Source organism: Lissotriton vulgaris, chromosome 1_1, assembly GCF_964263255.1.
Source record: "Lissotriton vulgaris chromosome 1_1, aLisVul1.2, whole genome shotgun sequence".
In the NCBI taxonomy this organism is placed as follows: Eukaryota; Metazoa; Chordata; class Amphibia; order Caudata; family Salamandridae; genus Lissotriton; species Lissotriton vulgaris.
The window spans coordinates 2,081,148,164-2,081,166,268 of NC_141685.1; the positions used below are offsets into that span (position 1 = coordinate 2,081,148,164).

General features: G+C 47.5%; 1 protein-coding gene across 6 annotated transcripts in view; it reads right to left on the reverse strand.

The window, feature by feature from the left end:
- The window catches only part of PTPRO (protein tyrosine phosphatase receptor type O), a 1,018,456-nt gene that overhangs the window by 220,340 nt on the left and 780,011 nt on the right, over window positions 1-18,105 (reverse strand). For all 6 annotated transcript variants that reach the window (XM_086920999.1, XM_086920983.1, XM_086921017.1 and 3 more), the window contains exon 14: window positions 15,445-15,577. In XM_086920999.1, coding sequence (XP_086777125.1) covers window positions 15,445-15,577 — 133 coding nt within the window. The remainder of the gene's footprint in view (window positions 1-15,444; window positions 15,578-18,105) is intronic.

Consider the following 18,105-nt stretch of genomic DNA (forward strand, 5'->3'; position numbering starts at 1 on the left):
TCCGTCGTGCCAACCCCGACTTATGGCCTAGCTACGCAGCGCGTTTGGACCGAAGGCCCAGAAATATTGCAAGTATGAGATTTTGCTTTTGGCCTGTTTGGGGGTGTTATGCTTCTTGGCGGGTGGGTTGCCGGGTCTTGGGGCATTCCTGGGAAGGTCTAATACCGGGTAGAAGTGGTTGGGACAAAATCCAGGCCGATTTTTTTTTGGGCTATTTCAGACATTTTGCTCTATGTAGCGTTTTCGGGGGCCTGTTTGGGGGGCTTCCTGGTGTTTGTGGGTGAGTTTCGTGGTCTGGGAGCACTGCTGGGACACTCTAATCTTGATTGCATTTGCTTTTCAGGAAATCCGTCGTGCCAACCCCGACTTATGGCCTAGCTACGCAGCGCGTTTGGACCGAAGGCCCAGAAATATTGCAAGTATGAGATTTTGCTTTTGGCCTGTTTGGGGGTGTTATGCTTCTTGGCGGGTGGGTTGCCGGGTCTTGGGGCATTCCTGGGAAGGTCTAATACCGGGTAGAAGTGGTTGGGACAAAATCCAGGCCGATTTTTTTTTGGGCTATTTCAGACATTTTGCTCTATGTAGCGTTTTCGGGGGCCTGTTTGGGGGGCTTCCTGGTGTTTGTGGGTGAGTTTCGTGGTCTGGGAGCACTGTTGGGACACTCTAATCTTGATTGCATTTGCTTTTCAGGAAATCCGTCGTGCCAACCCCGACTTATGGCCTAGCTACGCAGCGCGTTTGGACCGAAGGCCCAGAAATATTGCAAGTATGAGATTTTGCTTTTGGCCTGTTTGGGGGTGTTATGCTTCTTGGCGGGTGGGTTGCCGGGTCTTGGGGCATTCCTGGGAAGGTCTAATACCGGGTAGAAGTGGTTGGGACAAAATCCAGGCCGATTTTTTTTTGGGCTATTTCAGACATTTTGCTCTATGTAGCGTTTTCGGGGGCCTGTTTGGGGGGCTTCCTGGTGTTTGTGGGTGAGTTTCGTGGTCTGGGAGCACTGCTGGGACACTCTAATCTTGATTGCATTTGCTTTTCAGGAAATCCGTCGTGCCAACCCCGACTTATGGCCTAGCTACGCAGCGCGTTTGGACCGAAGGCCCAGAAATATTGCAAGTATGAGATTTTGCTTTTGGCCTGTTTGGGGGTGTTATGCTTCTTGGCGGGTGGGTTGCCGGGTCTTGGGGCATTCCTGGGAAGGTCTAATACCGGGTAGAAGTGGTTGGGACAAAATCCAGGCCGATTTTTTTTTGGGCTATTTCAGACATTTTGCTCTATGTAGCGTTTTCGGGGGCCTGTTTGGGGGGCTTCCTGGTGTTTGTGGGTGAGTTTCGTGGTCTGGGAGCACTGCTGGGACACTCTAATCTTGATTGCATTTGCTTTTCAGGAAATCCGTTGTGCCAACCCCGACTTATGGCCTAGCTACGCAGCGCGTTTGGACCGAAGGCCCAGAAATATTGCAAGTATGAGATTTTGCTTTTGGCCTGTTTGGGGGTGTTATGCTTCTTGGCGGGTGGGTTGCCGGGTCTTGGGGCATTCCTGGGAAGGTCTAATACCGGGTAGAAGTGGTTGGGACAAAATCCAGGCCGATTTTTTTTTGGGCTATTTCAGACATTTTGCTCTATGTAGCGTTTTCGGGGGCCTGTTTGGGGGGCTTCCTGGTGTTTGCGGGTGAGTTTCGTGGTGTGGGAGCACTGCTGGCTATATATACTTTACTTTGCAAGAGGTTTGAAGCAAATCCATGGTGGCTGAGGGGACTTAGGGCCTAGCTGCAGAGCGCGCGCGGAGTGATTTGGGAAATTTGTGAAAAAGTGACTAAGTCCCCATTTTTGTACTTTTGCTCTTTGGCTGTTTGGGGGTCTTCTACTCGTTTTCTCCTGGGTTGACGGCTCTGGGGCCATTGCTGGGAAGCTCTAATACCGGATAAAAATGTTTTGGACCAAATCCCAGGCGGAATTTTTTTTGTGTTTTTGATGACTTGCTTGCCTTTGAGGTGCTCTTAGGGGGGGTTCCGTCTGTTTGCGGGTGAGTTTCGTGATCTGGGAGCACTGCTGGGACACTCTAATCTTGATTGCATTTGCTTTTCAGGAAATCCGTCGTGCCAACCCCGACTTATGGCCTAGCTACGCAGCGCGTTTGGACCGAAGGCCCAGAAATATTGCAAGTATGAGATTTTGCTTTTGGCCTGTTTGGGGGTGTTACGCTTCTTGGCTGGTGGGTTGCCGGGTCTTGGGGCATTCCTGGGAAGGTCTAATACCGGGTAGAAGTGGTTGGGACAAAATCCGCGTGGAAAAGCCTTTAGTTTTGGCACTTTTTGTAACTTAGGGTTCGTTAGGGTTAGCCCTAGCAGCAGGATTGCATGTGTTTCGGGGTGTTCTAGATTTTTCAAACTGAGTTCTGGGGTCTTAGAGCACTCGTGAGAATGTGTAATTTTGGTTGCAAGTCATTTGAAGAAAATCCATGGTGGGAAAGGGGGGATTTGGCATAGTTAAAGAAAGCCTTTGCCACTATTCTTAACTTAGGGTTCGTTAGGGTTAGCAGTATTTCTATTGCATGTGTTTGAGTGGGGGGGATTTCGAGTCTTGGAGCGATGCTGGCTATGGCTACTTTTGCTTGGTTGCTTGCAAGTGGTTTGAATGCAATCCACGGTGGGTAATGGGTAATTAGGGTACTTCGGCCTAATTTTACTTTCAAAGTAAGTTTTGTCACCAGTTTTCTGCTAGGCCTCGTTTTTTGAGATTTGATTGGGGGTCTTCTACATTTTTGCGACTGGCTTTAGTAAGGGTCTGGGTGGGAGCACTGCTAGGAAGATCTAATTTTGTTCTAAAACACAGTTTACAGTACACCTAGCTTGAGGGGCAAGATCCGATACATTAATTTGCCCATACATCCTTCAAAAGGTGACTCAGAGTACGCACTTTCAAAAACATTGTACTGTCTACTAGGAAAAACAAATTGTGACTTTTTGCACTCCACAGCCTACATGCCTTATATTTATTTATCAGTGGTGTTGTAATATTATATCACTTCCTGTTTTTCGTTGAATAATTACAGGCCGGGTTTCAGTCTCTGCAATGGGGAAAAAAGGATGGAGTCAGGCTTCACAGTAGCGAGCCACAATTCAGCATCAGGCAGGCAGTGGACAGGGTGTCTTCTGGTGACCAACATCGATGGACGAAGCGTCGGCTGCAATGGAGGAGTGCCGCTAATAGGAGGATTTTTTTTCTGCGGGCAACTTACTTACCACTTCCAACAGGACCACTACAACCACATAGATACAGTATCCCTTGCCTTTTTCTCTGACTGTGACTGCATTTCTTGGCTCTCTCTCTGCTTCTACATTGATCCCTTAACACATCACTTAGTCCACTCCACTATCACATCTGCACCACACATAGTCATTTGTAAGTGCTCCTACGTAATTCGCAAGTCGCAGCACGCCCCAGGCCGTAGAGGACTGGGATGGCCCCAATGATGAAGCATGTCACCAAGGGGCAACCCTGGTGAGTGAGGGGACACCTAGAAAAAAAGCAATTTCTCCTTTTCTATCTACTATACCTTCTTCTTGTATGTTAGGACAGCACTTCACTGATGCCTGTCTTGTCTTCTGTTACAGGTATCCTTTCCCTGCTGACCCTACCTTTACCCATCCCACATTTTTTATTTTAGTTTGTTATTTTTCTCCCCCGCCTAATGCCTCGAACACCCTGTGTTTACACTTCTGGGTGTTGGTGACATTTGGAAGTGGAACCATATTTGCATCGACTGGATCACGGGGAGTAAACCGGACACCTTCCAGACCAACCCCATTGAGTGTTGTTGTGAATGGATTTATAGTGACCAGCAAGGCTCTCGGGTATCTGGCTACAGAGACCTTATGTTGAATATCGTTATCAATAATTCCACACAGGCCCTGTACTGTCGCATTCTTTCTTTCCACAGTTGTCGATGATATATTCTTACTCAGCTTGACAAAGAACCATTGCTAATGTGAAAGAACTTCAACCGAATTAGTAGTTATACTTTACCATTTGTTAGGCTACAATGTGGCACTGCTCTACTGTACTTCTGTCACATGCTATATTCTCAGTTGTACCGTTGAATTGCTCAGGAGGACAAACCAGATTTCATTTTCTTTTTTTTCATAGGCATGCAACTGCCACTGTGTCACAACAATAGTACCACCGCTATGAGGAAATTTTATCCGACCAAGATTGCCAACGTTATTCGGTGTTTCCCGTGGAGCCAGCCCTGGGTCTAGCCCTACTTTCAAACACAAATTACAGGTAAGATAAGCGTTTGGTGGTTTGGGGGTATAATGGAGTATTAGTACGAGAGACGAGAGACTGAAGGTAGTACTACTAAAGTCCTAGGACTCTTGGATTCACTTCACTGAGTCTGTGAGAGGCACTTAGTGTTGAAAACATTTGGGCATTTACACTTAAAGGAAGAAAATGGAACTAAACTTTCAGGAAAACAGTCAACGTTAAACCCCCACCCACCAGGCAAGCAGTAAAAAACAGGTATGCTCAGATAAAGTTTGAAAAAGTATATTTATATCCCTAACAAAATAATCTCCCGCAAGACCCTCCCTAACCCCAACGATTGTCCTTCAAAAGTCCCCAAAAACCCAACTCCCAATTCCCACCCCCCAAAAGTCTCTAGAAAAGGGGCAAGGGACACTATGGGTGGATGCTGTTCACTTTTTGGGCCAGGGCATCATGCTCCTCGCGGAGCAAGGCGAGCTCCTGCTGAAGGCGGGACACCATCAGGGTGGTGCGGCGCAGGCGTGCCTTCACTGCCTTGCAGGTGCAATGCCTGTGAGAGGCAGCTGTTGGCCTTGCTGCTCGGTGGTGGCGTTTGCCTTTGGCAGCCCGGCTCAGTCTGGGTGGACCACTGTGCTGGGTGGCAGCCCGTGGGGCCACGGAGGCCGATGCAGACGACGTTGTTGTAGTTGTCGACTGCACACTTTCCACGTCCTCCAGGGCCACCAGCCGCCGATATTCCGCAACAGTGGCCTCGATCCTCCGTTGCCGGGCCGCTCTAGCCAGCTCCTTCCTCCTTGTCCGTTTGGAAGGAGAACCTATATGAAGAAAGAAAGACATAGTCTGTAACCAATGCTCTTTTAGATTAACTCAATCATTCAGCAGAAATTTGTGTTGCAGTACAACTAGCAACTTGCAAGCGCATTACATAACTATTGAGGCCAGTATCTATCTAACCTCACACTTCTTCATCCTTGCTCTAACATTAGTGGGAGTTTAAGGAACAAAGTCTACGAGCACTGTGGACTTCCATTGGAGTCGACTATGAAAGTACACCAGTCTTATTCTTCTTCTTATCTCTTGTTTTGGAAAATTGGTACGTTATTTTCTGCAAGCCGGCATAATGCCAGCGCGGTAAACTTGCACCCGAGAAAAAGAGACGCACGCCATGAGGAGTGACCTAGACTTGCGTTGCCGTTGCGTTACTGTACCCGTCCAGTACATGCAGGTGGTGAATCTCTTACTTTTCTAGTACGGGTGGCACTGAGAATACTCTGTTACAACTCAAGGGCTACTGCTTAATTAATTTAACTTTCACCCTACAGTGGAAATGAGTACTAGAAATGGAAAATTGAAGAAGATAAATAATCTGATTATCTATCACTTCACATGGGATGTTTTTGCTTATATATGGGATGACTTTAGGTGCTTTGCTTTTTATTGAGTGACCAGTGATACATCCACACATGAATGACTGAGTACTACTAAACTTATTAAGAGAGGTAGGGAGTGGCCACCATAATAACCGGATCTATGCAGTGCTTGCAATACAAACTACTGCTACTATTTATGGTAGTATTTGGACAAAATTAAAAGTTCTTTTCCTTGCCTTTCCTACACTGGAACGGACGTGCGGGTGCAGTGTTAGTGTTACATGCTCTTCAAAGTTACACTTAGTTCATCCACTGACCGTCTACTCTCTCTAGATCATGGGTACTCACAAACTTTCTCTCAGGGGCTACATTTACAGTGTAGTTTGGGGCCGAGGGCCGCACTGGTGGGGGCGGAGTCAGAGGGGGCGGGGCTAAAGCAAAACGATAACTTGTGACCATGAGGTTGCACACAGGTCCCTGCAGCAGATGCCCTCATCCACTGAGCCACCAGACCCAGCATTTACATACATCTCTCTCCCTCCTGCTCTCCCTCCTGCCCTCCCTCCATCTCTCTCTCCCTCCTGCCCTCCCTCTCCCTCCCCCTCTGTCATCTCACTGTGTGTGTGTCTATCTGTGTCAGCCTTCAGCCCGGGTTGAGACCGCTTCCTCAACGCGCACACACAGACAACAACACCAAAGTACTTAACAGGTCTTTAAAAGACCATTAACATATTATTGAGGCTTTGTTTGTTTTAGCGCCCCTGCTTCTCCACCCTGGCAATCACTGCTTGCCCGGCCCCACAGAGCAGAGGCTTAGTTCTATTTCACCTCTTTGTGGCCTTGCATCTCCACTCTGCTCTGTGGGGGCCGGGGGAGCAGTGATTGTCAGAGTGGAGATGCAGGGGCGCTAACAGGTGAAATACAAAAAAGCCTCTGCTCTGTGGGGGCCGGGGGAGCAGTGATTGTCTGCAAGGTCAGCGCACCGCCAACGAAGGCTTGCCGGGCCACCACCGGCCCGCGGGCCGTACTAGGAGTACCCCTGCTCTAGATACACATATGCTATCTAAGAGTCAGATAGTAGCATGATCCAGGTATATGGACACATACAGTTTCTGTGTCACCCACCCAGGCTGTTGTCCTTCCACCCATCATTGCTTCATCATTCACCCAGCCATGCATCTCATATTCTTGCCTTCCCAGCTAGTCTTCAATCTCAATAAGTAAGGAATATATAAGAGCTTACCTCTGGCCGCCACCACCACCGTCTCAACTCTCACAGCTGCCGCCGCCGCCTCCTCCCCTGAAGCATCGCCCGATTCGCCCTCCGCCTCGGTGTCGAGCACCACCACCTCCACACTGGCCCCGCCACCAGATGTTCCACCTACAAAGTACATTTAAGAATGTTAGAATAAAGCAGTCACTAGTATTTGGTCTAGGAATGAAGACATGTGAAAACAATGTAATTTGTGACTGTCGTTAAAGTTAAAAAAAAATGTCCCTTTTTCCAGGGAAGGTTGTCTTGCTGCACTTTTTGGCACAACTGATGAAGGCTGTTTTTTTAACACGCACCATTTTTCTCCACACAGACAGAAGATGGACTTCTAACAACAAGATCAAGTTGAAACCAGGTGAGAGCTCGGCTCGACCACAAGAAATGTCTTCAATTAATCGTCAGCACTAACCACTTTTCCATTATCAGTTAAACGTTTAGTTTTATTATGACTTCATTTTAATAAATGTGTTTACTTTTAATAAAGCTTTTAAACTTAAATACAATCTGTGTTTTTTGGTCCAGACTAGAGTGACTGAGCGAAAGGTTTTGCAATTTTTGCAAGCATGAGTCCAGATAGAACACTTCAAAAGACATTATGGACAATCCCAGAGGACTGCACTAAGTTGATAGAGCTATTGCTGACTAGAATCATGGGAGTTTCGCCAACCGTGCAATCTTAGTTAGCTACACAGACAGACTAATAAGAATAATCTAGTAATACCACAGGGAGTCATAGTAGAGGCAGGATAAGAATTTAGATACAGTCTACAAGAAGAGCAAAGACAATTTTGAAAAAAGTCAAATGAGGAACGCTAGGAAAAATAGGTACTAGTCTAAAATGAAAACTTACTGGGGCCAGCAGAGGAGCCCTCGCCTGCCCGATCCTGGCCCTGTTGATGAACAGCATCCGCCGCCTGCTGCTCCTGTGTCCTCCTCTCGCCCCTGGGGGGAGCTGACGTACAACATGAAAGAAAGAACAGAAAACATGGATGATTGTTGCTTGTCAATGTCAACCAAATCAAACATTTCAAAAGAACAATAACAAAATATTTCTGCGAAATTATATTGATTATGGTTACTTTTCATTTATATGCGGACCTGTGACTTCGAAAGTCACGTAACTCACTAAACAAAGTACTGAAACGTTCACCTAGGACTGGCAGGCAGCAGTCCGCAGGCAAGACGCAAAGTGACAGACAAACTCCATTGTGATTTCAGTCAGATCAGTGACAACACTAACAGTTGCCTGCTACATTACCAGTCATTTAAATAGTCAAACTATCAATCCACCGCCACTATTTTTCTTATTGTCAGGGTTACAAAGGAAGGGGCAGATTTAAGCCCTTGCGGCTCTTTTGCGCCGTTCTTGCGTGACTTTTGTGACGCAGCAGCTAAACAAAAAAGGGCGCCATGGTGCGGCGTATAATATTATAACAACGTGACGCATTTGGGAGATGCATCCCGTTATAAAGCCCTGCGCCATCAGGGGGCGTTCCGGCGCAAGGGAGGGCATTCCTGCGCTGGAACACATCCTAATAGTGGCTGAGGGAAATCTACAAAATATCAATCAGTCACCTTTAGGACAATGATGCGTCACACAAACCCTGCACCTGCTTGAAGCAGACGTACGGCTTGACCCAGCATTGGGGAGATAGGGTACCCCAGAGCATTGATGGAGCTGCGCCATCGTTGCGACGCAACTCCAGCAGTAAAGCTTCGGTGACGTTTTGGGCCCATGGGGCGCCGCATTGCAAATACGGCGCACCATGTTTGGTGGTGGTAGCGGGCCGCACAATTAATGGCGCATCCCTGCTACTTTGCAGGGATGCGACGGTAATTGCAATTCTGCCCCTTAGGGGCATACTTACTTACGCGTTCTGGCGCATCTCCAGAGATGCGCCAGATCAAATGCGTCACGCAAAACTACCCTTGCGACACGGCAGATGTGCCTCATTTACACAATGCGGCGCGCCCTGGCGCAAGGGTAGGCACTTGCGTGACGCATCTCGTCACGTAAGAGCGGCGCATCGCTGGAGTCACGTCGCCAACGCAATGCAACTCCAGTAATGCTCAGGGCCACCCAATACTTTACATGCTGTGTCAGTCCTTTCGCCTGCTTCGAGCAGACATAAGGAATTGAATTGACGTAGCAGCGTCGCAGAAGTGCCTGCGTTAAATCTTGTAGATTTCACGCAGGCAATTTTGCGAGGCGCACAGCCGCTGGACCGCCCACCCTGCGTACTAGGAACGCACCCATTGTGGTGCAGGCCCATGGCTTTATAACGTGACGCATCTCCCTAGATGCGTCATGCTGTAAATGACTTGCAGGGATGCGGCACGTTTACGCCGCTGTTGCGTCACGCAAGGCAACGTAAACGTGGCGCAAGGGGCTTGTAAATGTAATCTGCCCCCTAGTGTCTAGCATTACGCAGTTCTGTTAAGTACACTCATACATAATAGTTACTCAGGCCAATGAGACCACGAAATAGAAAACAAATAAGCATAGTAGCAACCCCACTGAGAAGGAGAGCAGTGCACCTGAAATGCACAGAAGATTTTGAAATATAATTTAACTACAATGTAATCGTCATCAGCGGCATTATTGGCTTGCTCCATGTAAAAAACAAATATTTGCAATACAACAACACAGAGCAGGAGAAAACATCATAGTAGTGAGTGATTAAATGCCAATGGCTACTACTACTCACCAAGCCCGGGGATCTCCAAGCCGAGCTGGTCCAGCAGGTCGCGCTCGCGGTCCAGGAGGTCCGTCCAGCGATGGGTGACCTGGCTGTAGGTGCGCTGGACCCCGTAGAGGTGGGATATGGCCCAGCACACCTTCTCCCACCGCTTCCGGCGCTCCCGCATGTTGTAGCCGCCGGCCGCGATCCTGCCGCCTCCCGCGATGGTCCTGGGCAGGCGGCGCTGGACGAAGTAGACCAGCGCGCCCACTTCCTCCGGGCTGAATATCTCCCGGCGCGTCACCTGCTCCCCCCTCGATCTCACGCCTGCTGTCCTGCCACTGGGTCCAGCACTACTCCCCGCCGCCGCTGCGGCCCTCAAGTGCCTGGGCAGCTTCACGGCGCCTGGCTTGACCATGGTCTGGGCAGGTAAGGTAGGAAGAAGTAGAAAATTAAGAAAGAATAGGATAGGGAAGAAGAAAAGAAAAGAGTTTACAAAAGTAGTTTAAAAGTAAAGAAAAATAGCAGAAAAGACAAAAATATACAGCTAGGAAAAGAGAGGGATAGATAAGAAGCAAAATCGTAAAAAAAAAACTGAAAACAAGCAAAGGATGGGAAAGATATCAAGAGGATTAAACACCATGCCCAGACACAGGAAATGAATGAAAAACAAGATGGCCGGCGCCCGTTTCCGAGCGCGAAAGTCAGTTCGCGCGAGATTTTCCTCGCGATCTCGTGCGAACCTCTAGATTTCCCGCGCGATCTCGTGCGAACCTCTACTCGCAATGCGCTTACTGCGCGAGATTATACATAGCGGGCGGAAACGGAAATACGTCACGCAAACAAAATGGCCGCGCCCGTACTCGACCTTGGGGTAAATTCGCGTGTTGCGCTGCAAGCGGCTCGCGAATACTGCAAAAAAACTCGCGAAACAACAAGCCGCAAAAAAATAAAATGCTCATTCGCACGAATTGGCGGCTTCCGCGGTCGGTTTCGCACGACGCCGCGCCCCGCGAATAGCGCGAAAAAAACCGCAAAACGATTTCAGCAAAAGCAAAAGCAATGAGCAGGTGCAAAAGGTCAACCTCATGATTTGTAACGATTCTTTGTATTGCTTCCTGAGGGGGCCCTCCAGAATTCGGTTGCCTGCTTGCAACTATTGTGTGACCCTGCTCTGACCTTAACTGTATGCCACAAAGGTCCTGATTTACAGCTAAAGGAGCAGACAAGCAGGTGCCAGGCTGGAACTTTAAATTCTTTCAGTGACACATTAATTAGCCCCTAATTCATTATTGTCAGTTGGGGCAGGGCAGGTGTTGTAACTAATTTTGCAACTATGAAAGCACTTAGCAAGTGCAAAAGATCACTAATCAGGGCGCACTAAGGAAGCAGGTGCCAGCTAAAAAAATATTCTGTGACACATTAATCAGCCCCAAATTAATTCAGGTCACTTGAGGCAGGGAAGGTGTGCTTTGCTTTGCCGAAAATAATGTACACTGGACAACCAGAGGGTGTGGTGATGAAACAGAGGGTGGCATGGGTGGGCCAGAGGGTGGCATGAGTAGTCAGAGAGTGGCAGTGGTGACAGAGAGTGGCAGTGATGAAGAAGAGTGTCCCAAACAGGCTGGACATGTAGAAACAACAAGTTCGCAAAACTTGCGACCCGACAGGTAAGTTCGCAAATTGCGAAATTGTAAAAACCCTCGCGAACTGGCAGAAACACGGGCGAACACAAAAAAAAAAAAAAATCCGCAAATTCGCGGGAATTCGCGGATTTTGCGGATTGCGAATCCGCAAATCCGCAAAATTCGCGAACGCGAGATCCGCAAAATTCGCCCATGCTTACATACCACCCTCTGCCTGTATAGGAACAAACAGCAGTTCTAGGTGCAAAAGTCTGTCTTCTATGGAATTAAGTCTATCATGGATAGGAAGACATGTCTTTGTAAATATGATCTCCAGTTTGGCCCAAAAGTCTCCTCCAGACTCAATAGGGAAACATCTCCAATATTTGATGTAGCCACAGTCACATGTTCAATAGGCTGGGGTACAACAGGACTAAGCATAGTTCTTAAATACGGACTTACCCCCGGATTGCTACATTTCTGAAATTTCGCCTTTCTATTTTTCAGTGTAGCCCCTCCACGCTTCCTTTTGACCATTGGGTCTGGTCCCAGATGGTGAGCTCCCATTTTAGACCTCGATTCAGACCGTGTTTGCAGTCTCGGTACTGGTGATCCGGGGTGCTCGTCATTTTGGGACGTGGTACTTAAGTCAATTGATACGACGTTCATGTTGACAGAAATACCAGACAACCCACCAGCATCATGACATGACTGGCTGCCCTCGCCAGTTTGGCCCGAAAGCACAGCATCAGTAAACAGTTGTTTAACTGGCGACAGTACTTGGGCCAGCAAACCCATTGACGACTGTTTGTCAAAAACGGGCTCCATTGAGAGACTCTTTTCGGTCGTTTCAATTTCGTGTGCCATCACGGAGTTTCCATACTTGGTAGTAGTCATTGTTTCAATTAGTTCGACTTAGACTGTTGCCTACGGCAGCTTCACTAGTCAGTAGCAACAAAAATACAAACGTAGAAGGGAGTACCAAGGCGGTCTCTTAATATGACCTGTGAGCACTAGATTTTTCTACACAAATCAAAGGTTGATAAATGAATTAAAGGGGCGGCCCGTCCCATCCTCATCCGTACTCGAACGGGCTCAAACAGGCCCGCCCTTGGCCCGGGCTTTGCCTGGTCACGCCTGCGCGTGTCCCGCCCCGCGGGAGCCCAGCCGTCCTTTTGGGCGCCTCCTGGCGCTCTCGGTGTGCGTAGGCGACCACAAAGGATGCTGGTAGGCGTAGTTCTCCTGCCTCCAGCATCCCCGACCAACAGCAATGGCCCCCAGTGACTCTCGGAGGTGGGGGCTCCCTCCTGCGCGATGCCCCAATCCAAAAAAATATGGTCCCCACAAGACACTCGGCAGTGGCGGCTTCAGGGCAGGTCCAGAGGTAAGTGTGCGATTAGAATGAGCATGACGCAAGGGGCTTGTAAATCTGCCTACACTGTTCCTAGCTCACTAGTTATTTTGGCCTACATGATTTTCCAATAGGCCTTGAAATAATACTCCCACTCACACTTCCCCAAATATTTCACATTCTAAAGTTGCCCACATAACCTCTGAATTCTATTCTTCCTTCTCAATTACCACTAATATCAATGAAATAATAAAATGTCCTTGCCCACCCCTTCAAATACTTTGGGGCATATTATCAAGGGCAGTATCGCCGCTTAGCGGCACTTTTTGCCAATAAGGCGGCGATAATCTTATTGCCCTATTACCAAGATGGCGCTAACATGCATCAGCGCATGTTAGCAGCCGATTTTCTAACGCAACACATCTTAGCGATATACATCCCTAATGAGATGCAAAGTAGGCATTCCCTAACTAAACTACATTAAAAATATTGCTATCTGTCCTTTGCGGTATTTCCTTGCCTGCCCAGGACACCCATAGCGATATTAAAAGCCGGGCTAACCGCGGTTATCGCCGGTTATTAACGTCTGTATAAATCCTGACCAACCTATATTTGACATGGGAGGTGGATTGAACGGCTAAATCTACTTATCCCTATCACTAAGGATTCGTCTATCGCTGCAGGATTATCGCTGGATTCCCAACGATAATCCTGCATTTCGAGGCTATCGCCGTATTTTACATCGTCATGGAGATAAGCATTGTATACAACACGATATCTCGGTGATCTAATCCGGCGATAGCGGTCGTTAAACAAAAGCGTGCTAAGCACGCTCTGCGATATTTATCGCAGTTCGTTGCTGATATGCCGCTTTATCTTTACCTGACCATTCAAACCTTGTGCATGTCTCTACAATCAAGCTTTCCATGAAGACCTTCAGTGGAGGTTGGTACCCCACAAAAATGACATAAATAAAATGTGAAAACATTCAAATAAACATTTACATTTAAAAATGAAAAAATAAGTTTCACTTACCTTCTTATGCTGCGGTGTTCTGAGGCCCCGGCTCCAGACTCCCGAGGTCCCACAGCTCCTTATCCAATATAGACACTGTTCTCGTGCTGCATGAGAGAAGCATCTGGATTGGCTGGAGCAGGATGCTTCAGCGCTCCGAAGAGCATTGAAGGCCTACACCTGCTCTCCAACCCAGCTGTCAAAGACAGCATGGCTGGGAGAGTTTGAATTGCACATGTCGGTTTGGCCGCATTAAGGTAGCCAGCTAAACCGGCATGCGCAGTTCATACTGAAGGGACCACTCGTCATTGCTGGCAATCAGTGGTAATGATGAATTGGCCCCTCCCTGCCCTCTCCGTTCGGCAGATAGCCGGAAAAATAAAATATTTTAAATTTCCAGCTTTCTGCAGCCGTGGCGGGGGGTCGGCATGTGGGCGGAGCTTCTCCCCTTCCATGGAGAAACCGGCACTGGTCACCTTAATCCATCTACCAGCTTTAACACTGTCAACCAGCGCCTAATATTGACTACTGTTGTATATTAATCCAGGGCAACCCTTGGACTACATTCGCTGGTTTTCCTGGTACAATGTGTGCCGGGCCTACAATGGCTCCTAGTGCTTGCCAACAGTGCTTAATATGAAGAACAATAATAAAATCAAACAATTCTTATGCGTCTTCTGCCGCCACTAATGCGGGTCAGTCCCACCTTATCTCGATAGGATAGGAATATTCAGAATTCAATCTCTACAGGGACGAATTTGGATGTTTACATTGTTTATAATTCCTGTTTATCTCGAATGTTCACTGAATGCTGATGCTTATCTACATTTAAGCGTCTCTTGTTAATTACAAAATTAGTTTTCATGATAAATACTAGCAACACGTATTTTGTGATGGCGGTCTCCCTAAGAATATCACCTTTTCACTTTATGATCTCATGTACAACGTGCATATTATACGTTTGAAAAGAGTCCAATGGGAAAAACATTCTCAACTCAACCATTACAACTTTCTGTCTATATATATAAGGGTGCTAAAAAAAGACCAACACCAATTTGGATTTTAAAATAAATAATGAAATGAGTCTAGACGAATATTATTTGCACCAGAATGAACGAATCTTCCCCAATATATTTCTTTACATCAGGGATCATTTGTGGTAGGGTGCAGTTTTGTTCTTTATTCAGATTCAACCTCCACTCCCATTACATCTAAATACTCTGGTGTAGCTGAAATCCTCGTTTGAGTAAATAATATAATAATTTCAATGTTTCGTTGGTATCAGATATTTAGCTATCGGATTTAAACTCGGGAGGTCTGCGAGCCCCAGGATTCACCCCTTCATTGACTGGATGGTCCCCTGTGATGATGGTGCCTTAAATGGAAGCCGGGACATAACTCCCAGGGCCTGTTGCGAGGTAAGTGAAAGGGATACAGAGGATGGGGTTTGTGCAAAGAAAAATGGCTCAAGAGAAGCAACATCGCATAGGAGGGTTCTGTAAAAGGCAGCTCCAGAGGGTGTCCCGATAACAAAAAATCCAAGCCATGAATGAGCCTTTACAGCAGACATAGGGTGGCAGAATAGACCAATGTGAGCTGGATAGCCAGTCCTGACCCCACCCAATGGAAGAAACAATCTCAAAAACAGAAGAACGGGCGTAAGACAGAGCCATTAGTAATTCATTGCAGTTCTCTCCATCCCCCTACTTTAATATTCATGGGCCAGATATAAACATAGGCTATCTCAGGCCGTCCTTACCGCATTCACATGCACAGTCCGATTCTCTAATAATAAGTCAAAACGGTTCTAAAAACATTAGAAACGTTGTTTGCAAAGCATTTAGAAGCAAGAAGACTGCCCTCACCCAGAGTGGTGATGACTACGAAGGCGGGGATGCTGGGAGACTGGTGGCTTATAGTGGTCACGCTGCAGTTGTAAGATGTGGCAGGCTGAAGGCTGGAGATTGTCACAACATGGGAAAAAACTGTAACAGGCTCCTGAGAAATACAACAAGCAGAACGGATTTGTGTTATAATCAGTACAACATTGTTTTCATTTCATTGCAGCAGTTCTGTTGAAGCACAGACATTTCATGTTGATGGTGACGTGCATTAATTAACATTGACTACTTTAACAATGTCAAAGAAGAAACAATTTTTCTTGAACTCTGTGCCGGAGAAAGCTTTGTGGAAATATGTATTTGGAATGGCCAAAACTAATAAGGTATGATTTGGATGTCACTATGACAAAATGCCAGGGGTAGCTGAAGTGAACTCATCCAAATATTCAGCTGCTGATTACATCACAGGAAGTGGCATCACATGATATTTTGACCTGTATGTTGCTAAAGAAAGTGTTATTTATTATTTATTTGTCAAATGACCTTTGACATAATGGCATTAAGGTGGGAAACTGCTGAATAGAGTAAACATTGCATTCAAGATTAATAGAATAATGCAACAGGTTTCTAAAGTATTTATACATTTATTTTTGTACCACACATATGTATTAATTGAGGCAGTTCCATGATATGCTATCAGTGCAGTCAATATATGCCAGGAGCGTTCCCGTGATATGTAAGATTTGAGGTAGCTATCTACCCAGATACAGCCAGCATGGATATATCCCCACATGCCCATGTACAGAGCCAGCTCAAAATGTCCAGTCCTAGTCAAGGACCAAACATCACCCAGTGTCGAGACACAGCCTTCAGTTCTTCCATACAACCGAAGAAGAACGGAGGAAGACAACCAAATGGTTGAACATAAGACCATGTGATGCAGGTATAACCTGCCAGGTCATTCCTAGGATTTCGTTTTCTTCTCTGTCCTGTGCCAGCTCCCCTGCTCAGTCCAGCAGCTCACTGTTTTTGTGCCACTGAGAGCACTCGCTCTCCCTTTCAACTGTCCGCCACTGCCAGCTGCGTCCTGCATTCCTGCTCAGACTAGTGGTATCCTTGCTAAACCCGCTGTTCCTGCTAGTGACAGAGCCCTGGTTAGGCAGCCTTTTTATGTACAGGTAGTTTGCTCATATTGTGCCCACTATAGTTTTGTGTAGCTTTGTTTAGTTGGTCCATTATTGCTGTTGTGTAGTTTGTGTCTATGAGCCCATTAACCTCTGTGCTGACACCGTAGTAACCACTGCTGCACTACCTCCCCATGATCAACCAAGGGACCATCATCTGGTGCCATTGCCAATTTTCCTGCATAGGACCACCATCTCGCACTGGAGCCTGTGCCATCACTGCCCAGATGACTATGAACAACCTGGAACCACTCCAATGCAACCTGTTAAACGCCTGATCCATCTGCATACAGGGACACCATCACAACCCTTGCCTCGAATGTTGCCTTTAGAACCAAAACATGGCTCAGCCCCTCTGCAAACCCTGACATCACCACAGCAACACCCACAGGCTACATAATGATACACTGAGACCACACCAACAAACACTTCAAGGGCAAAGCCACCATCTTTGAGGAACCCATCCAGTGCATTGCCAACGTCGACCCCACTCCACTCATGGAACACCTCAACTTCCACCTACAGACCAATGCCAAGACCATGCTCAGAGACTTCCTAGTCTACAGACCCTAGGACCCTGACCGGCTTACTGTGATGCATTGCAAACCTCATCGGCTCTCTTGCATTTGCCTATGCTGTGTCCTACGGCCTACTCAACTTCCAAGTTGATGACCCCAACATTGAAAACTCCATCTCCCTCCTGGAGAACCTGAGCAACATCAGCCACACTCAACTGGTCACCCAGCCCATGCAGAAAGCCGAACACACACTGACTCAATTTTCCCCTCTAGTGACAAAATTAAATTCCGCCATAGCTCAGAACTCATCTGGACTGACCAAGCATTGTTTGCGTCACCATCTCTGACACTCAACACACCATTATCAAGCAACAAAGCTTTACCCACTGTCAGTGGCGGTTCGTCCATTGGGGGCGTTGGGGCGTTGCCCCACTAGCCATGGACGACCGTCACGTCACTGACACTGTGAGCGCATACCAAAAAATATAAATTACAAGCGCAGCGCCGACAGTCATAATCAATTATTTATTTTGAGGTCGGAAGTTCGGAACCGGTCGGAGTAAGTCACTAACTAGTGACCTCATCACGATCGCGGAAGGGTGTGGGGGCGGGCCTGCGGCAGTTACTAGTGAGTGGCAGGCAGGCAGCAGATATCAGCGTGGTAGGGAGGGCAGCTGCAGTGTGTGCGCATTTAGGACACGTCATTTTTTAGACTTGCCCACGCATGCGCACACATGCAGTAGCCCCTTCCCTCCTCCTCCTCCAGCACGGACACAGGTAGAGACCCCGGGGAGCTGGGTCTCACTACGGGCAGTTTTAGCCCTGCTCGTTAACCAATCCTGGCGCAGTGGCGATGTTATGCTGCGCCAGGATTGGCTGAGATACCGCCGCGCTTGCTAAAAGAATTTAAACTAGGCCCGGCCACCACTGGTACGAGGAGCGCTGCACAGAAACCAGCATCAGACTCCAGCGCTGGGTGTCCC